At 41.4% G+C, this 22,772-nt stretch overlaps 1 protein-coding gene across 4 annotated transcripts in view; it reads right to left on the minus strand.

Annotated features, from left to right (window-relative positions):
- Positions 1–5,628: 5,628 nt before the first annotated feature.
- Positions 5,629–22,772, minus strand: part of cadm1a (cell adhesion molecule 1a) — a 431,149-nt gene continuing 414,005 nt past the window's right edge. For all 4 annotated transcript variants that reach the window (XM_029627469.2, XM_029627471.2, XM_029627470.2 and 1 more), the window contains 2 exons: positions 6,665–6,793; positions 5,629–5,794 (listed from right to left, as the gene is read on the minus strand). In XM_029627469.2, the coding sequence (XP_029483329.1) occupies positions 5,676–5,794; positions 6,665–6,793 (248 nt within the window). In that variant the 3' untranslated portion in view covers positions 5,629–5,675. The remainder of the gene's footprint in view (positions 5,795–6,664; positions 6,794–22,772) is intronic.

Genomic DNA, 22,772 nt, shown 5'->3' on the forward strand with positions numbered 1-22,772 from the left:
CTCGTGCTACACAGTTGAGATGGTGTTCTTCGGCTTGCAAGCTTCCCCTTTTTCCTCCAAACATAACAATGGTCATTATGGCCAAACAGTTCTATTTTTGTTTCATCAGACTAGAGGACATTTCTCCACAAAATACAATCTTTGTCCCCATGTGCAGTTGCAAACCGCTTTTTTATGGTGGTTTTGGAGCAGTGGCTTCTTCCTTGCTAAGCGGCCTTTCAGGTTATGTCCATATTGGACTTGTTTTACTGTGGATATAAATCATTTTGTACCGTTTTCCTGCAGCATCTTCACAAGCTCCTCTGCTGTTGTTCTGGTATTGATTTGCACTTTTCGCACCAAAGTACGTTCATCTCTAGGAGACAGAACGCGTCTCCTTCCTGAGCGGTGTAAGGGCTGCGTGGTCCCATGGTGTTTATACTTTTGTACTATTGTTTGTACAGATAAACGTGGTACCTTCAGGCATTTGGAAATTAGACCACAGGACATTTCTCCAAAAAGTACGATCTTTGTCCCCATGTGCAGTTGCAAACTGTAGTCTGGCTTTTTTATGGCGGTTTTGGAGCAGTGGCTTCTTCCTTGCTGAGCGGCCTTTCAGGTTATGTCAATATAGGACTGGTTTTACTGTGGATATAGATACTTTTGTACCTGTTTCCTCCAGCATCTTCACAAAGTCCTTTGCTGTTGTTCTGAGATTGATTTGCACTTTTTTCACCAAAGTACATTCATCTCTAGGAGACAGAACGTGTCTCCTTCCTGAGCGGTATGATAGTGTTTATACTTGCGTACTATTTTTTGTACAGATGAACATGGTACCTTCAGATATGTGGAAATCGCTCCCAAGGATGAACCAGACTTGTGGAGGCTGACAATTTTTTTCAGATGTCTTGACTGATTTCTTTTGATTTTCCCATGATGTCAAGCAAATAGGCACTGGGTTTGAAGGTAGGCCTTGAAATACATCCACAGGTACACCTCCAATTGACTCAAAGTATGTCAATTAGCCTATCAGAAGCTTCTAAAGCCATGACATAATTTTCTGGAATTTTTCAAGCTGTTTAAAGGCACAGTCAACTTAGTTTATGTAAACTTCTGACCCACTGGAATTGTGATACAGTGATTTATAAGGGAAATAATCTGTCTGTAAACAATTGTTGGAAAAATTACTTGCGTCAAGCACAAAGTAGATGCCCTAACCGACTTGCCAAAACTATAGTTTGTTAACAAGAAATTTGTGGAGTGTTTGAAAAACGAGTTTTAATGACTCCAACCTAAGTTTATGTAAACTTCCGACTTCAACTGCATGTGCCTGCATAAGGTACTTCTGAATACCAACTACTGAGAAGTGCATAGAAAAGGCATACATTTCCTAAATCTGAATCGGCCCCGTAGTTTGGAGACAGAGCTTGCTCTTGATATGCTCCTCAAACCACAAAATGTGCTTAATGGACTGTGTAATGGCTCGAAAAACCTGAGGCCTTTCAATGTTAAGCATCACATTTTATGTCTCTTTATACATGTCTCTTCATGCATGAAAAATACAAATAAAATAAGGAAGAATGAAAAACAACACATACACCAGTTACTTTGAACATTAATATATTTTCTTTTTTATTAAGACAAGAACTCATTTTTTTGTTGTAAAAATGTCTATTAATGAACCAATACAAAATGTGTATGGGAATGTGAATATCTTTTTTCTTCATTAATACACATTAACATTGCCCAAGTAGACCTACAGCAGAAAGACAAAAAATAATCAATGAAGACAATGAATTGATAAACAACCAAATGTCCTGGGAGGAAAACCAAACATGAGAGACGTGTTTAAATTGATAGTTGCACAGCCACAGCTGAGTGTGTTCTGTTCCTGTGTCATTTTAACAAACTGATACATTATGAACTATGTCTATACAAAGTCATACTTAAACACATATTATACAGTTCACTGGATATTTAAGAAAATACATAAAACATGTACAGCTTAAATGCAACAAAAAAAACAAAAAAACACCAGTTGTCTCTTGATCTAAAATCATTAGCGTTTTTTTCATTAATTTGTGGTGGGGCCTAGACTTTGCATTCTACCTGAGATGCAATCACACCATTCAATGCACATGAACCTGAGACCAGTGGTGTAAAGTACTTTAGTAAAAATACTTTAAAGTACTACCAAGTCGTTTTTTGGGTAACTATCATTTACTTTGTTATTTATATTTTACTTCCCTACATTCCTAAAGAAAAGAATGTACTTTTTACTCCATACATTTTCTCTGACAATCAAAAGTACTAGTTACATTTTGAATGCTTAGCAGGACAGGAAGATGGTCCAATTCACGCACTTATCAAGAGAACATCCCTGGCATCTCTACTGCCTCTGATCTGACGGACTTACTAAACACAAATGCTTCGTTTGTAAATTATGTGTTGGAGTATGCCCCTGGCTATCAGCAAACAAAAAAAACAAGAAAATGGTTCTGCCTGGTTTACTTAATTTAAGGAATTTGAAATTATTTATACTTTTACTTTTGATACTTAAGTATAGTTAAAACCAAATACTTTTAGACTTTTACTCAAGTTGTATTTTACTGGATGACTTTCACTTTTACTTGAGTCATTTTCTAATAAGGTATCTTTGATTTTTACTAAAGTATGACAATTGGGTACTTTTTCCACCACCGCCTGAGACAGGAATTAACAAAAGAATGTAAAAAGTAATTTGATAAAATAACATGGTCAGACTACCAAGTTAACAGTACCTTGAGTCACAAAGGGGCATTTCATGAGAAAAATAAAACAGATAACACCTAGGAAAAAGAAATGACAAAAAACAACATTTTATACCTTTCTGGACTTTTCACATCCATCCAAATAGTTGTCCATCATCGAATTATATTTCAGTCTTCATATCACCGGTGTTAAGTAGGTGCTCATACAAATTAACATTTATTTCATGTCAACTATGCTCGAGATGCATACTTTCCACAATATACTCCTGTTTCCTATTGGTTCTGAAAGTGGTCCCCATTCCAAACCACAACACACATAAGTAAAAGGTTAAAAAGCATAAACAAACATATATATCGACCCAGTCCACACAGCGGTGAGTACATGTAATAAAATCTCCACCTAGAGAGAGTGAATAGATGTGTTCACTTGGTAAGAACAGACGTTTTTTAGGTCCAGGTTTGAATGGAAGCCACCACACTTTTTACCGAAGCAAAATAATGCTCAATGTTAAATACAAGACACACAACCTCAATCTAAACGACGGTAACATTCTCTCTGTTGTTTGTTCCGTTTAAACAACAGAGGGAATCCAAAATGTTTCATATGATGTCACAGTCTAAAATGAAGCATTTAAACGAGTCAGGAAGCCACCGCTGTCCTGATAAACAAACAGCATTGTCGTCGTGGTACAGTGTTAAATCAGTGATAGATCCTTTTCCAAGATATCATATTTGGAATATATGTCAAATCAAACATGAAAGCAACTTCACCTCTTCAACCTCATTGTCATATCAACCACCTCAGCAGGACAGTAACTACATTGAACAGCAATGCTGACTGTGGTGATGTAGAAATTAAATGAAAAGTAATAGATAACAAAAAATGACTTTTGGCATTCCCCAATTCTCTCCCACTGGCCCTTTCAACATGGTCTCATCTTAAAGCTTAGGCAGGTCATTCACAAAGAAAGAAAAGAGAAATGGTGCACACTCACATACATGCAATGTGGTGTTGACTGACTGTTTTGGCAAATGAAAATTGTTGCATCATGACAAGACCATGTACAGTCCAGAGGCTGAGGTGTGATGGTAGTGGCATAAGGCCGTCTCCAGTGGTAATTCCTAGTGACACACACGCTCCTCAACTGTCATCACCCATTCAGGAGTGTTGTACAGTATGAAGTGACAAAACTCACAACAAACAGCTTGTGATAATCATAAAAACCACAAAATGATTCTGTCATGAAATTCCACTAGGATGTCAAAAATATTTCCTGGCACGTGTTTATGTATAATACATTGGTGTAAATTTATTGGCTGGACATAGTTTGTATATTGTTGGAACTACTGAACTTGTCTTGAAATCATATCCCTTGTAAAAATGTCTTAGATATAATGATTGTATGTTCTTTGCTCAGAAGCTATGTGTCCCCTATTTTTCACCATCTCCTTCAAAATCCTATACCCCTTTTACAGCTCTAGTTCTAATTTTACACACAAAGCTGGAAAAATACAACTAAATGTGTGATTTACCTGTTCAGTATATACCAAGATGAAGGTAGTATCACTTTATTAATGCAGTAAGTACCTCACAACCTAGATTGATATCTCTCTTATAATGAGAATATTCATCTTTGATAATCAACATTATAGTTTGGAGATGTCTTCCGGTCATTTCGCATTGAAATGAATCCTATCCGTGTTACATAGTTTGTTTCCCCCCTTACTATATTACAGCTTGGCTAAACTGAGGCATCTTGATTTAGAGACAAAGGGTGAGTACAACACCAAAGAAATCATTAAAAACAAATGATTTTTGTCAGATTCAAAAATCTGAGTGAGAGAGGATGTAAAACCCAAAAATGTCATCACAAAAGAAGAAATAAATGCCTGCTGGGGGATTGCGGTTCCATTCAGTGGAACAGAACAAAAACATCATTGTACAGAGAATAAAAGGTGAAAATAATGAATTGAAAATGCCTCTAAGTTCAGCATAGCGAGGGTGAAATAATGTGCCTTCTACTTTCCTTATTCCAAATTGTGGCAATCTTTTAAATGCGCTGGCATATCTAATTTGAAAAACAAATTGAAGAGACAGAGGAAGGAATACAAGTGATCCACGGTGATGAGGAATTGGCCCCGATACAAAGAAAACAAGGACAGTTTTCGAGACCAATTGTCCTCTACTGTCTTCCTTTAGATTATATTTCTGTGTGTTTGTGTTTTGAAGAGGGGGGAGGGGGCACAATGTTATTTATGGGTAATAATATTTTCCTTATATTCATTTTTCGAATATGATACGTAAAGCGTTGGATGTGTTTTGGAGCTTTCAAAAGGTTTGGAAAAAAAGAAAGGTGGTGGTTGAGACCTGGCCTGCTCACAGTATAGTGGAAATAGGGTTCTTATGAGCTTTTGGTATGCAGGAGAGGACGTGTGTGCGAACACAGTGGGAGAGATGAACAGAGCCGCTGTGTAATTTTACCCTCATAGGAAAGCCAACAGCACAATGATAATGAAGAGAGTGGAAGAGGGAGGGTGGGGAGCAACAGGGCATGTTGATGGGGGGAAATAAAGAATGAATAGAAAATAAATTCAGAACAAGGCACAGAATTTTCTGCAAATGGTTGAACTAAACAAAATTCGTACCAGCAGTTTTGGGAGGTGTCGCATGGTGACGCTCTCTTCTACAGTGATTTCTGGCAACCCCCGAACCCCCCACCCTTACCAAAAACCTCCCCTCCCCATATTTTCACCTTATACACACAAAACCTTTCCTCCTCAGCTGCAGAGACTGGACAATACATTGTTCAATCCCGGGCAATCACCCCTAAAATCAACCTACCCAACCTAATCCTACCAATTCTCAAACCCCAAGCAACCCCCCCCCCCCCCAACCCAAAGACAGCGTGGTGTTCCACAGAAGACAGTATTGGGGCCCTGTGATTTCTATATGTAGTACTCCTTCTTCTCGTCCGAGTTGTTGTGGCCCCCCTCTGCGTTGATAATGGCTGTGTCTGCATCTGCTGCATCGTCGGCTCCTTTAGCTTCATGCGTGAAGTAGGTACCTGAAGGGGGGATGATAAAAATGGACACTTCATTGCTAAGCTCCTGAATTCCTACTCAAGTTTCCTTGACATTAAGAAGCAAATCATTGAACTAAAACAAACCATGAGGTTAATTGTCGAATATTTGATCTCATAAAATACATTATTAAAATATGATCATATTAAACTCATAATCATGTCCGTTGGCACACCAACACAAACTCTAATGGAAACTGTAACTTAAAAGTTATATATCAGCTGCTAAGTTTTTAATTCTTGTAGGTCAATTATTTATTTGCCACTGTAAACCATTAAACAAATATTTGTTTTGTAATTTTTTGTTAATCCTTGCCTAGTTAAATAAAGGTTAAAAACCTCTCCGTTGGCATTCTTTGATTAGCATTCAAGATTCGAAACATGGATATACAGATTCTGCTTCAGCTCAACTCACAACTTCAAATTAACCTCGCCAAGTTCACCGAACGAGTTGGAATGAGCAATCCACTTCAAACTTCATTTCTGACAGGGATTATTCACATCCCAACAGTGTTGGGCCTGATAATGAAGGCGATAGCCCAGATCAAATGGAGAAGGGCAGGGAGTAATTTAGAATCAAAACCAAAAGCATGGGCTGCACTCCAAAGACCACCCCTTCAAAAGTACAGTTGCCATAAAATAGAAAAAATCTGATTGGGCTCAGGCGGTATGGTAGAATTCCTAAAACTGTGTTCAGTGGGGAGAGGGAAGTGGATTTTTTGATAGCCCAGGACAATATTAGAATGATACTGAGTAAACAAAAACATGAAATTATAGTGTGTCTGTGTACTTTTTATCCTTGTGATTCCACAGAGGTGCTTCTATAGATAGAAAACAAAAGGGTTTGTCACACACCTTTGTGTCTTGCAAAGTACCGTCCCAAAATGATGAGTAGACAGAGCATGGCAAAGACAACCACAGCCACCACTCCTCCAATGACTGCATGGTCGACCGCTCTCGGTGCTCCCTCTCCAGCTCTGGAATCTGTAAGTACAGTAACAGAAACAGCTTTTAGAGAATCCACAAACAGTGCATGGTAATGGAGGACATCACACCCACTTTGGTGGATTAAAGATCTCCAAAGAAATAATGACAACATGAATCCTTAAAAGTATATGGTCAACTACTTCAGCCTAAAATACACAAATGCTGTTTGCAGTTGGAAAAAAGGGCAAAATGAGAATTGTGAAAACATTTATGAAACCACAGCAATAAAGGCCATGAAGATTCTTTCTAAAACACACAATATTATTAAAGTAAAATGTATATTTTATATTCCAGCTTCCACCATAATGAAACTAAATATATAATGAACTGAATTATATAAAATGTCCAGAATGTGGTAAGAGTTTGGTTTATTAGGCAAAATTACTGCTTTTGGAGAACTGCTATACAAAAAATAATTTACATAGCACATAGTGTCACACTCTGACCATTATTTGCGTTGTTTGTTTCTATGTTTTGTTTGGTCAGGGTGTGATATGAGTGGGCATTCTATGTTGCATGTCTAGTTAGTCTGTTTCTATGTGTTTTGGCCTGATATGGTTCTCAATCAGTGGCAGGTGTTTGTCGTTGTCTCTGCTTGGGAACCATATTTAGGTAGCCTGTTTTGTATTGTGGTTTGTGGGTTATTGTCTATGTGATGTTGTGTGTTAGCACTCAGTTTCTATAGCGGTCACGGTCGTCTGGTTAGTTTGTTTTGTTTGTTTAGTGTACTTCGTGTTTTTTCGTCTATAATTAAAAGTGTATTCACACCACGCTGCCCTTTGGTCTCCTCAATACGACGATCGTGACACATAGCATGTTATCCAATTTACAGTAAGAGCATGCATAACTCTACTGTGGTTGGCCATTTAACTGAATGGCAGAAGAAGATAGTGGAACATTTAAACATGATTTATGAAGTGATACGGGTGGTTCTCAACTTCAATCTACCAGAGCAAGCACCGCTGTTCAAATAAATCTGGATCCTGCCCTGTCTCCAGTCAGAGCTATTGAAATACATTTAGCCTGCAACGACTAAAAGTGCAGTTTCTAGGCAATTTTTTGGAAAGATTTATACCAGTTTGGCCTGAAGAACAAGGCAGGCCTCAGAGGCTCCAAACCGTAATGATATGTGAAGGTTATTGATCATGTGTAGGGATCCATGACAACCAAAAGTTAATGGCGGTTTGTGGACTTGATTGGTTCTTCACGGCGCAAAGGAGGAAAATCTTTCATCAATAGCTCACACTCTGCTAGGAAATGATTTTGGGTGAGAGAATAGATAGGAGACCGGGGGCTTTCGACAAGACCTTACGTCATTGAGAGAGGGAAAAGTTTCAGATTCAATGAGGGATTATATATCTGTGAAAGTGAGGCCTATGCCATATCACAGCTACATTCCTGTATACTGTATATCAAAGACTAACCGATTCGATTTTGTCATTCCGGGTGTTTAATTCCAGAGCTATGTATGTTTACAGGTGCATCATCTTCAAAGAGCTATCCCGAAAAGATAGGAAGGCTAGAGGGAATGGAGAAGGAAGGAAAACTGTACACCCATCCTCTTTCCAATCGACTCACATCCACCGCACTCATTGCTAGCCTGAATCCCAGCTTAAGGAATTACTTGTTGGACTTGCCACAATTTATTAAAGGTTAACGAAGAGAGAGAGAAGCCCATGCTGTTGGGCAACATGGCCACCCTCTTCCTTACCCAACTCACCTCATAAACAACTCACTGGTAATACTGGGGGGAGAGAACGCCACAGTCACAGTGCTACCTGCCAAACTCAGCCAAACATTACTTGATAACCCTAATAGGTTATTTTGACTTCAGATTTCCCTTTTCCGCACTGGGCAGATTCAATTAAAGTCTGCAGAAATCCTTCTGACACTTAATTCGCTCTTGTCAGGGAGGGAGGTAAAGACGTGCGCTAACACACTTTCCTATTAAGATGTTAATGTGGACTTGGGCTACGCCAGTCCGTCAGGCTGGGGGATAAACAGAGGCCTATGGAAATGTCAGGGAATTTTGCTCTCTCCCCTCCCCCTGAATAAAATTACTTCCTTTTTCTGTACTGGATGAGGGACTGGTGGATGAGGGAGGAGAGGAGGTACTGGGTCCATGGTGGGTTTGACATCCCACTCAGTACTTGACTCTAATTAACATAAACTGACAAATGAACGGGGCTCGGGGAACCGACTGTCGTATCCCATCCTACATCGGGAGTGATCTGACCCCCAGTTGACCCCCACCCCTTCTTCGCCATCTCTGTCGGCCCACCCTGCCTTGTCAGCCTCAGTGCAGCGACTGTAGACAAATGACAGGGGGCTAGGGAACACAGGCAACAAAAATCTGACTGTAGATTGGAGTTTATGATGGATTGCAGCGAGGGGCGTCACTCAGGTCATAACGCAATCAGAAGAGGGGGAAATTGTAATTTGATAAAAAAGTCCACTGTGAACCAACATTGTTGCATTGTGTAATTTTAGAGAGGGCCAGATGGTTTGGAAATGAGTTGCTTCACTCTCATAACACAAACCAATGAACGCCTAATCTCATCCAGCCCATTCTGCCCCAGGAATATTCAATAATTCACAGAGAATTGGCATGGTAATGGAAACCCCTGAAATGTCCCTCCATCCAAATTGACTGCAATGAGTCACTTAATTATACATATTGCATGGTGCTTATAGATGAGTCATTACCACCAACAACAATCCTTGTTAAACACTTAGGATTTAATGGTATAAAACTGGAGCAACGGAGCATCCGTACTTTTCTATACTTCAAACAGATATTGGCGTCAACAAAAATATAACAAGGTGTATATTTTCAGTTGATTGACCCCAAAATCTTTAGGCAGATTAACCCTCCATCATGTGGATTAAGACCAAGACTTTATTCAATCAAAAACGGGTATAAGATAGTTTTCAGGGTGAGGCAACACAACAATTCTTCATGTGTTGCATGCTGGAAATTATATCCCGTTAACTTTTTTGTCTCACACAGTGCACCTGGTTTAAAATGAATCCTACTGTGCATTCTCACAGCACAACAAAGTGTTGTTATGTCTAGAAACACCTGGTTCATGTTTTGTCTGAACAGGGCCCGAGTGTAAATGTCAGTAAAACAAAATGCTTTTGAGGCCGAAGTGCCAGCACCCAGTGAGAACAGCTAGGTACTCAGATCTCTTTATCCTCCATCACCCATCTTCTCCACAGGTGGCCCCCCCGTGGAGAGGGGAGATTGTTACAGACATGGCGAGATGGCTCATTGGTGCTACCAGACGGCAGGTAATCAGGGGCGGATGTATTTCTCCATCCCGGGCCTGGGGTGTTCACCAGAGTACTACCCAGATGCTGGAGCCCCCCAAGGCAACACACTAGGCCTTTTCACTCTGCATTGTTCTTATCCTCAGGCTATCTTAACCCTGGGCTAAGCTTTAGACCTGTGCTAAGGATTCACACTTCTATTCCAAAGCACTGGGCTTACGGACAAACACACATTCTATCTCTGCCACGTGACCAATGTTAAGCAATTTATTTACACATTATTTCCTCTTGCTTCTAGCCTTTTATTTTCAACAGTGATGGTTTGAATAAACCTTGCTGTCTGCCTGTCTGACCACGGAAACAACGTTTCACTTTTGACATATGATATTGCCCCTGTACAGCGAATGCTGTGCATGGACGAGACAAACTTCTCTGATCCAGCCGAAATCACGCAACAATAATATTATCATGGATTGCTATATCCAATTAAATGTCAATAGAAAAGCTATGAAAACAGATGAAAATGAAGCATTTGCTGCCCTTCTAGCTGGAGAGTTTGTGGCTTTCAGTTGGCTAGCTAAGTGAGATGGTAGCCAGCCTGCAGAGCTATCATTTTTGTTAGCCATAGGTTTTTGCATGGATAAAAGTATTTGGTTTCCTTGTCAATGATTTGTCCTCAGATGGGAGTACTATAAATGTACTTATTAAAATACCATGCAGAACGCATCACATGCATCACAAGCATATGCAAATTAGGTTCAAGTACAGCTTTTGTGATTGGACTTTGAAAATTCTATGCGTTGTTCTTGACCCCATTTCACACGGGCTATTTTGGCACCATGTTTCTGCGGATGCAGTACACTGCAGTATAACTAACTGCAGTATGTGGCAAATACTAAAGCCAAAATAACACCGTTTTTTTACAGTGGTAATTTTGCAGTGTAACTGCAGTTAGAGTGCAGTATAAATCAAACTTTATTTGTCACATGCGCCGAATATAACAAGTGTAGACTTTACTGTGAAATGCTTACTTACAAGCCCTTAACCAACAATGCAGTTCAAGAAGCGTTAAGAAAATATTTACCATGTAGACTCAAATAAAAAGTAATCATAAAAAGTAACACAATAAGAATAACTAGGCTATATACAGGGGGCACCGATACTGAGTAAGCGTGCGGGGGTACAGGTTAGTTGATGTAATTTGAACATGTAGGTGGGGGTGAAGTGACTATGCATAGATAATAAACAGCGAGGAGCAGCCCGGTGGCGATTTGATTAATTGTTCAGGAGTCTTATGGCTTGAAGGTAGAAGCTGTTGAGGAGCCTTTTGGTCCTAGACTTGGCGCTACGGTACCGCTTGCCGTGCGGTAACAGAGAAAACAGTCTATAACTTGGGTGACTGGAGTCTCTGACAATTTTATGGGCTTTTCTTTGAAACCGCCTATTTTATAGGTCCTGGATGGCAGGAAGCTTGACACCAGTAATGTACTGGGCCGTTCGCACTACCCTCTATATCGCCTTACGGTCAGATGCCGAGCAGTTGCCATACCAGGTGGTGAGGATGCTCTCGATGGAGCAGCTGGAGAAAATTTTGAGGATCTGAGGACTCATGCCAAATCTTTTAATTCTCCTGAGGGGAAAAGGTTTTGTCGTGTCCTCTACACAACTGTCTTGGTATGTTTGGACCATGATAGTTCTTTGGTGACGTGGACACCAAGGAACTTGAAACTCTCGACCCGCTCCACTACAGCCTCGTTGATGTTAATGGGGGCTTGTTCGGCCTGCCTTTTCCTGTAGTCCACGATCAGCTCCTTCATCTTGCTCACATTGAGGGAGAGGTTGTTGTCCTGGTACCAGACTGCCAGTAGGCCGTCTCATCGTTGTCGGTGATCAGGCCTACGTGTCGTCAGCAAACTTAATGATGGTGTTGGAATCGTGTTTGGCACGCAGTCGTGGGTGAACAGGGAATACAGGAGGGGACTAAGTCCACACCCCTGAGGGGCCCCAGTGTTAACGATCAGTGTTGCCTACTCTTACCACTTGGGGGCTGCCCGTCAGGAAGTCCAGGATCCAGAGGGAGGTGTTAATTCCCAGAGTCCTTAGCTTAGGGATGAGATTCGTGGGCACTATGGTGTTGAACACTGAGCTGTAGTCAATGAACAGCATAGGTGATCCTTTTGTCCAGGTGAGAAAGGGCAGTGTGGAGTTATGCTGCTGTGTCCAAAATACCAGTTACTCCACTTTTACTGCAGTTTCAAAACTGTATTATTTTTTTGTAAGGGTGGGCTAAGGTGCAGTGTAAACGTGCCTACTATGGGCCAAACTGGTGGGCCAGCCTGGTTACGCCACTTCGATACAGCTACGACTGGAAGTGACTTTTTGGAGCAGGTTAGGAGAGCATTTTGGCTAACCATAAGACTTGTCCTAACCTTAATCTAATTATTTTAACCTGCTACATTAATTATCCTAACCTACTGCCTAAGTTCTCCTAAGCTGCTACCAAAGACACGTCCAGTTGTAGCTGAATCGAAGTGTGTGAGTGAGTGTTGTGAGTGTTTTTAGGGAATCTCGGAAGGCCTGTCTCAAGCTCAACTAATCTCATGCATGTGTAACCGATGTGAAATGGCTGGCTAGTTTGTGGGGTGTGTGCTAATAGCGTTTCAATTGGTGACGTCACTCGCGCCGAGACCTTGAAGTAGTTGTTCCCCTTGCTCTGCAAGGGCTGCGGCTTTTGTGGAGCGATGGGTAACGATGCTTCATGGGAGGCAGTTGTAGATATGTGCAGAGGGTCCCTGGTTCGAGCCCAGGTAGGGGCGAGGAGAGGGACCGAAGCTATACTGTTACACATGACGAGGGAAAGTGTCTGAGGTGGAAAGTTAGAATTGCATGCACATATACAGGAAAGGTTAAAAAAAGGCCTCAAAAGCAGAATGATTTCATTTAATACTGTTTAGCATTATGTCCAGAAAGGTGATATCTTATTGTGAACTGTACAAAGAAAGTGTTGAATACATGGGAGCAAAATGAGTGAAAGTGAAGAATGAAAATTTGCAACCACCAACTTTTGCTTTTAGAAACATCTATGTAAATATAAAGACAAGGATTATTTTCAGCTGCCAGAATACAACACTCAATCCAAGGAAAGGTGATGTATTGAATTCAGAGAACCGTTCTCTCCTTTGTATGGAGAAAATGGTAGACAGAACGCCAATAGGGTAGTCTCTAGATCTCCATCAGACAACAACTGAAACTAGAAACTTGAGTACAAACACCCAAGTGACATTTAATTCTGGGTTTTCAAAGTCCAAGACAAAGACCTAAAGAGAAAGAAGAATAGGTCCCTACAAAGCACTGTGTGGATACAGGACCTTGGGGTTGAAGTGAAATACCAGTGTGAACACAGTCTTGATGAGGGGAAGGAAAGGATGACTCTCAGGGGGTGTCCATCTACAGACCACAGTGGGAGTGCTGTCATGCGGGGTTACTCTCAAACACGCTTTCCTGATAGAGTTGGTGACCGGCCCCTATAGGAAGTCACCCGCGGACAATGGAGTCACGTTTACACTCGCTGAGGGCTGGTTAGCTTGAGAGGGTCGAGGCACTCTGCCGTCCACACCTTTTGTAACCCGAGACACATCCTCCAACACTCAGAGAGGAAAACACAGACGTGGTGGAGTCTCAAGCGTTTTGCTGCTGTGATGTGGCGACGTGTCGTGTGTGAGTAGCAGCACCTTCCTGAGGTGTTCAACAACTTGGGATTATTTTGGACCAAAAACACCGCCAAAGAAGGAGCGTTCTTTTGAGATTGGTCCCCTCACGCTTTTTCCAGCGGGACACCGTGGGGTAATTTCCCTCCTTCTCTCTCTCTTGATCTATCCATCTATCTTGTCAGTGGGAAAGAAGAGAAAACAGAAGAGTCTATGTCTATACTCTTTGCTGAGAATGTATTGTACCCAGTCACCCACACATCCCTGTGGTTTCTTTACAGTCTAGGTTCTGATCTAGCCCAACACACTCCAATTTACCACCAAACAACTTGAATGACAAACGCCCAAGCTATATACTAGAGTCCCACAGGGATCTGACTCTGTCCTCCCTGCTCTCCTTTCCCCCCCGCATTCTCTTTCTGTCCATGACTGTTTTGCTAAGCGTCGCCAGAGGATAGAGAGGGTGAGTGTTTCCAGCCCTCTCCCAGTTGTTTGCTGTTTATGTGGAGAGATAGTGTTGGTTTTCTCTCCACCACCCCCATCCATCCTCGCTCTTGTGAGTGGAGCCTGTAGCCACACTTGATCTTGCTCTCAGAGTCAATTACTTCGCTTCCTTGGGATAAGGCTGCTGTTGTTTTTCAGCATCCGGGATTGGGGCGCTCATTGTCAAGTTCTAATAACTTTCTCAAATGAAGCACACGATAGCAATAGGCCTCGATGCTATCCTCTGGTGGACAATTAAAATGGTATTCAGTCTGGCTTATCGCCATCTCTCCTTGTTTTGTTGCCTTTTGACATTTAGGACGCACACACAAACACACTCATATGAACTCTTTCAGTATCTCCACCAGGTATTTCAAACACATTAGCCGAGCCGATTTAATGAGCATCGCTCACTGAAACCAAGGATACTTTAAGTGTTTCCTCTCTGTTTCAATATGCAAAACTTGTGAATTACCGGACCAATATCTAGAAAGGCCCTCCAATAGTTTTTCAGCCTGCTTTATTTTTCAAAGCTTATGGTAAACTGTTGCAACATAAATAAATCCCAATCTGAGGTCACTAACTCTCTTGGTCCATAGACTACTCTAAAGTCTATAGTGATCCATACAATGAGGTAGCCTACATTTGCCATTTGTATGAACTTCTAGAAAGGCTAGAGGCTAGCTTAAAGAGACATAGGCCTAGATTAAATCTGGGCTGTGGAAGATTCACATTATAGCGTGATTGACATTTAAAGGTAATTTCCCGATTGAGGAGCTGACATATGCAGCGTTTGCCGTGCGTGAGAGTGAATTTCTGTGAATTTGTCTCTCTTATGAATGATAAGTGTATGAGAATGTACCCAAGTGAGTGTGCTTGTGTTTTACTAAGTCTCTGACTGAGTCTGTAAATATATGATTAAATGTGTTGCTTTCTGTGGTATGGAAACTGTGTGCCCGATCATGGTGGTGTGTCGCTCTGGACTGTCACCCGCTGAGGTCTGTATGTGTGAATAATGAGAAGAAATAAGGAGGACATGCCATTTTCAGCTTTAATATCTCATGATTAGGCCCTAATTAGACGTCCACAAGGAGGCTAAGCACGGCAACAGGCCATCTTGGGCTCTGCTGGAGTGTGTGGCTGTGGTAGTGTCCACAGGGCAAAACACGTGTACAAGTGAGTGTATGTTGTACTACTAGATCATAACTCTGAAGTATGTTGTGTCAATCTTGTATATCACATAGGCGCAATGGTAATACTACATGGCAGCATGTTGATATATGTGTGCTATCCTTCTCAACGTCACACTTAAGGAGGTCTTATACGTTGAAGGTATAAGGTATGAAGGTCAGTGGTTTTTACCAAACATCAATGTGCCGATAGAGGTTGAGGACTTGTGAAAAAACTAACTCACCGAGAAAATGTTTTGTTTCAATTTTAACATTACTTTCACTCGCATGGTGGTTGTCTTGGCATTAAAAAGAGTGCATCACAAGTCCAGTGTAATTGTATTAATTGTTTTCTCTCAGGTGCCACTTTTAAGATGGATGAGAATTTCCATCATTCCCATACATATTAAATGAAAAAATGTGATTACTTTTATCCTTAAACACATAACGTTTGTGCATTGTAATTTCAGAAAATGTCCATAACGCAGTGCCTTCAGAAAGTATTCATACTCCTTGACTTATTCCACATTTTGTTGTGTTACAGCATAAATTCAAAATGCATTGTACATTTTTTTTTTTTAAATCGCCCATCTACATGTTTTTAGAAATGTTTGCAAATTAAACTCGTCAAGCTAATTGGTTGTCTTGTCATAGATTTTCAAGCCGATTTAAGGCAAAACCGTAACTAGGTCACTCAGGAACATTCAAGTTGTCTTGGTGAGCAACTCTAGTGTATATTTGGCCTTATGTTTATTGTTATTGTCCTGCTGAAAGGTGAATTTGTCTCCCAGTGTCTGTTGGAAACCAGACTGAACCAGGTTTTCCTCTAGGATTTTAGTATTGTGGAGTAACTACAATGTTGATCCATCCTCAGTTTTCTCCTATCACAGCCATTAAACTTGGTAACTGTTTTAAAGTCATCATTGGCCTCATGGTGAAATCCCTTAACGGTTTTATTCCACTCTGGCAACAGAGTGAATTCTACTTTGACATTGTGGGGTATTGTGTGTAGGCCAGTAACTCAATCTCAATTTTATCATTTTCAGGCTGTAACAAAATGTGGAAAAAGTCAGGGGGTGTGAATACTTTCTGAAGGCACTGTATGTCTGCAGTAATTGTAGAATAATAGTGTTTCACAATATTTTTTCTAACCCAAATTATTTTTGGCCCGACACAAAATTGCATCTGATGGTGCAGTCTTCCTATTTGTCAATAATAGTATTTTCTTGTCGAATAGGAAGACTGCATCCTCTCTGTCTTCTATCAGCGTAATTTAGAGGCATGGCCATCTCTTCACGAGCACAACCAATAATGGTTTTATTGTGAAGGTGTAGGCTACATTACATGGATTTATTCAACTTTTAAAGTGTATATGTTTCAAAGGTTTGCATCAGCGGCTTGTATAGAAGCCAGGAGATGCAAATGTGTTTATGTTAATTACCAGTCAATTACTGTGAGACCGGCAGTTATTTGCTTGACAGCCACAGCCCTAGTTGAGATTTGAAAATCCAACAGTTGTATTGGAAGGGGTTGGCGCTGGGGGGTTGTGTGTGGTGTTCTTCTAGTTTCCTGGAGGGGCTTCATTTTATATGTAGCTCCTTTAAGTACCACCATTTGAGTAAGTGTACAGAGGCAGTTCAACAAAGAACAGTGAATTAAATGACAGAGAGGAAATGGCTTAAAAAAAAAAAAAATTAACAAGAGGATTTGTCTCCGTGCGCAACTTGCCAGCGACACATTTACCCAAAGCACCAGCCAGGAAGATGTGTCTCTTTCTGCATTCTCTGAAATATAAATCATAACCTCCGAGAGCATGCGGAAACAAGGTGTCCACGTGCCAAACAAAGCACGTCGCCGTTTCGCGAGTGCGATCAATTTTTAGGGGAGGAATGCCAACCCCTGGGGGGGACACACACACACGAAAGTATCTCATTCAGATCAGGCAGTGGGCTGATCTGAATGACAGGAGATCTGCTAATTGGATCTTCTAATCTGGTAATTAAGCATTAGTGATTGCAGTGGTACAGCTGTGCTGCCTGCGGATAGGAAGACAACCAAAAGACAGCAGCATCAAGCAGGTGGGTGCCATACAACGCTTCATACATATAGTACATGTGTTACTGCATAGCCTCAGTAGATATAACTGCATCACAACTGCACCGTCTCTGCTGTTAAAAAGCCCATTGAGACAATTTAATGATGTCAGTTTAATATTTTGCCTCCTAGATAATGCACTTGTAAATAAAGGAGCCCAGCTTAATACAAGTCGAGAAGCCTTTTGAGACAGAATGTGTGTGACTCAGACATTGGTTACTGCTTGTTTAACTTGTAAGAAAGAACTTGTATACAAGTTGACAGACAGTCAGATGAGTGTGTGCCAAAAACTTAATTAGTTGGATGGTTTGATTCTTTGGAGTGAATTTATTTCAATTCTCACTTCCCAACAAAATGTAAAAAGAGAGGTCAAACTGTTCTGTTTCTACCTCCTTTACAGAAGATAAAGCAATAACAGTGTATTCTCCTTTTATTATAAATATAGTGTTTATTTTCAATAACAATTAGCTATTTGAGATGTGTGTTCCAGATAGACAGGAATCCCACTGGGCAAAAAGTGGTTGAATCAATGTTGTTCCCATGTCATTTCAACCTCAAAATCAATGTGGAAATCTGATTGGACTTCCAAAAAAATCAACATCAGGGCATTTTGTAATTTTGTCACCCAACATTTAACCTAAATCCAATGACATGGTGACATTTTTTGTTGAATTCACGTTAATCGACAAATCAACAAAATGTCATTCAAAACTAGATGTTGAACTGACTTCTGTTCACAGTGGGGTGTCTCCTTTTATAAAATGACAAACCGTGATTCTAATTAGCGATTACACTGAAGGATGGCCTATTGAAGGCAACAACCCGGATCTATTCACTAAATGTCCTTGGCAGACAACCTCTGGGGTTGCTTTGAAAGGGTTTACAGTTAAACCTATTAACATTCTAATTACTTCAAAAACACAAAATACAGGTGAGGCTGAATAGAGAAAACAAACAATATCAAAGTTATCATTTAATTTCCAAAATCATGATCTGGGATAGCTTTGCCATTTTGATCTAAATTGTTTAGTTAATACATTTAATCTGGGTGCCATGGTAACAGTAGACGGATAGGTGGAAGGCATGACGTCTCTCAAAAAGCTGTTTCAAACCATGGAAGAGTATTATTAGTGCGTGACTAAGGCTACTCTATTATGAGATATGGGGATAGTGGGGAAAGGTGAAAGTAATGTCAATTAATACCAAGTCTTTTATGGTTTTCCCTACACTTGTACAGCCATTATGTACATAATGAATGAGAAATTGGGTTCTGTGCTTTTCTATGAAGTCCCCTCTCCATTCACGGAGTTTGGGGTCGGGATTTTACTGAAAGAAAAAAGTATTTCACTCATTGTGAAAATGAACCAAGTTTTATGAGTTGCATGCATCTTCTGTCTCTTAGGAAAGACCCTACATTAATTTGGACGTTTTCAATAGAGCTCTCGGTATCTTGGCAACCATTTGAAATCCTCATCGAGACTTTGATATAATCATGGACAATGAAAAATATAGACCCAACAAACATAACTGACAAATAAAATCTATGATTTGTATTTATTTATTTAATGTCACCTTTATTTAACCATGTAGGCTAGTTGAGAACAAGTTCTCATTTGCATGACCTCTAAACTAAGAAAGTTTGAATAAGAACTAGTTCATGGTTCCCTCCGTAACCACGTCCTAATGTATTCCAGCGGCCTACTATGTTTGTCAGGATGTTCAGAGGACTCGACAGGCCCAGAGACTCTGCAGCTCATCTCATAGATACACCGCCCTGTTAATGGGAGGCAGAGAAAAAAAACCTGAACAGCGGAGCAATAACTGCTTTTGCTTCACCGTTTGCCCTTTCTTCTCCTCTACCGTCTGTTTATCGTCCCCTCTCCAATTCCCCACCCCTCTCTGTCACCAAGCTGCCCGGAGCCTTGTCATTACCGTATTGGCCGACAAACTCCCCAAGATTTATATTTACAGTAGCGAGGGTTGGACAGGAGTGGGCCGCCGGTGTGGCGCGGAGGCAGGGGAAGGAGAGGAGGGCAACCTTTACAAGCTGGTTAAACCAAATGGATTTTTAGCTTGACAGAGAGTGCCTGAGGAGTCTTTGTATCAGACAAACAAACCACCCCATTAAATTCCAGCTGCTTTAATGTAGTTGTGGGCAAAGAAAAAAAGGAAAAGTAGAATATCCTGTGTCAAGTAAAGAATTAGGGACAGATGTTGTGGCAGGGCTCGGTTAAAATTGGACTCTGATGTTGCTTATTTTCTTAGTGAGTCAACATCTAGATCCCCCCACTGTGTGTGTTGGGGTGCCACGTGTATATAACATGACAAAAAAAGAATTATGTAAATATGTGTAAACAACACAAGACACCACTGGGGACCATTTGTCCATTGTGCGAGAGCCAGGGGAAGTGAGTTTTGTCAGGGCTAATCCAGGATAAGATGTCCCTTCCAGGGAACGGTGCAAAGCCTGGGGCGAGCAGGTCCTGTTTCTCAAAAGCTTCCCTCATTTCCTGAGAAAAGACGGATAAAGGCTAAGTCTTGTCCTTGGCTGCCATGGAAGCAGTCGACCCACACCGGCGAGCATACACAGATTCGCATTGACAGCCATCACCTTTGGTTCACTGCGGTGGTGGCCATGTAGAAGAAACCTCCTGTGAAAGGGTTCTACATGGAACCCAATAGGGTTCTGCCTGGAACCAAAAGGGGTTGGTTCTTCAAAGGGTTCTTCTATGGGGACAGCCAAAGAACCCTTTTAGGTTCTAGATAGCATATTTTTTCCCAAGAGTTTACAGCTGGTTGATGGCTTTGAGTTGGACAATGAAAACACCACAAAAAGCAGGCAAAAAATTGGAAGGAATAAAATGTGTCAATGCATGAATGTCAGCCTAGCAGGGTGTTTTGATTTCCTAGCTGTAGACCACTGTGAGATGTCATTATCAGGTTTTTGGGTGATTTTTGGTCCCTTTCTGAGGACATACAGCACAATCCTGTAGTGCTTTCTCGGTGAGGCCATTGTTCACAAAGCACGCAGTGATAATGGAGTCCAGAGTGTCGAGAAGAGGTGATCTGTAATCCAAAACCTCACCTCAAAGGGGTCTCTGCTCTCATGAATATGAATTATGGGAACATTTTTACATCAAAGAGCGTCTATTATCCCTCTATTCCACAGATCGGCAAATTTTTCAGCCAGTCATTGTACCGGTGCTTTAAAAGGCTTGTGACATTCAGAATGTACATTTTTTCTTTGCGGTGTAGAGCTTAAGAGCAAACCAAACCAACAAATTAAGGCAGATTTGGAAACACATTTCCTTCAAAAGGCCAAAACAAATCTTTACACCATGTAGAGAACTGAAACCTCCAAAACTACTGGCTAAGAAGCCTTGCCAGATAATTACAAACTGTACCTCTGTTTACCCAACATTTCAAACAGGGCCATAGAAGGGAAAAGGGGAGAATAATTGAAGAAAATGGCTTAAATGAAGGGCCAGAGCCTTGGAAGATAGCATTTGGCGTGGGCTGCGAGCGATGGAGAGGAACGGCAGGTGACTGAGGAACTGTTGATTCAGTAGACTAAGCTAATTTCCACACTCGTCTGCCCCGCTGCTAGAAACCACCCCCACTGATTCTCGCTTCCCGCCAACCACCAGGGCGTCTAGGCCCCAGACGGCCCCTCGGTGGTCCATTTAATGTCAGCCGAGGATGAGTTAGAGAGGGAGAAGAAGGAGGGGAAGAGGGTCCCTTTTTGGTTGTCTGCCTTAATAGTTTGCGAGTCTCCTGGCTAATTACGGCAGCATATGCGCCTCACCTGAGAGAGCCCCACAAGTGGCAGGCTCACAGACACAACACGTGCTACAAACACACACAGAGCGTGCTCAAAATTACAAACGCATCTCACATGAAACCCACACATACATGTACCATCAACATGCTACACTTATGCCATACATATTCAGCTCACGTACACACAGACACAAACACAGATACAGCTCTCACGAGATACTTGCCATTTAAATGCATGGTGTGTCCACAGTCTCTCCCACCTAATTTCCCACCCGTTTAGCATGACTTCGAAAGCCAGTGGACTAAAGCAGTAATGAAGGAGTCAATGAAAACCCTGACAACTCCGAAAGACCCGAGAAATAAACATACCGGGGGAAACAATAGGATGCGGCATGTCTTGTGACGAATCCTCTAGGTAACTCAAAGTCGTGTTCCTGTAATTTACTGACCAGGTCTGAATATTAATGGCATACAAAGCCTAGTTTATAACTGATTGTGGCCACATTTTCAGATATGCATCTGCACATGGTATTAAAATGTGTCTCTTATCTGTCCACTGTGTCCGCATTGCGACCAGTTTCTCTGGTCCTTCCTTTATCTTTATTTATTTAAGACACATATTGATGCCATAAGTCAATGGTGCCACCTGTCAATGATTTTAGAAGGCGGGATAATGATGATTTAAATCAGGGTTGGGCAACTCCAGTCCTTGGGGGCTGGAGTGGTGTCACACTTTCCCCCCCATCCCTAGCAAACACAGCTGATTAAACTAATTGCATTCCAAACTGCAGATCATGATTCGTTGAGTCAGGTGTGTTAGCTGGGGCTGGTGCAAATGCGTAACACCAATCAGGCCCCCCGTGGACTGAAGTTGCACATCCCTGATTTTATCGGTTTCACTGTCCAGATCACTTGTAAGATATACAGACACAATGCATACTTCAATACCTCCTGAGATGGTCAGGAAGATCTGATCACAATCAGATCACAATGCATCTTTTAATCATCTAAACCTGCCTGAAAATGTGAGCACAATCAGTATGTGGAAAAGATCAGGAACAAGGATGCATGTTAGAACCAGGTATAAACGGGGCTCAAATGTGGCAAACTCTGTTCCCTATTAAATGGAAGAGATAAGTCTTCCGCTTCACCTGCTGCAGTTCCAGCTGGGAGCAAAGTGGCCCTTATTCCGCCATCTTCTCGCTCCACCATAGCTTTCCCAGTGGCTTCCTGTTCCTAGCTCAATTATCCCCTCCTTCTCTTGCACACCGCCCTGACAGGCACGTTGGCAGGAGTGTCTTTTCCAGCGTGCTCACCTCTCCAGATAGAAGATTAGCAGGCAGAGCTCGTTATCAACTAATGGAACAGACTTTAGACCTGTTCCATCCTCTGACCATGCCCTTTTCAAAAAGAAAGTGTGGATAAGAGCAAGAAGATTCTGTTGAAGATATAGAGATGTCGTCCCCATGC

The sequence above is a fragment of the Oncorhynchus nerka genome, linkage group LG22 (genome assembly GCF_034236695.1).
Source record: "Oncorhynchus nerka isolate Pitt River linkage group LG22, Oner_Uvic_2.0, whole genome shotgun sequence".
NCBI classification, from domain to species: Eukaryota; Metazoa; Chordata; class Actinopteri; order Salmoniformes; family Salmonidae; genus Oncorhynchus; species Oncorhynchus nerka.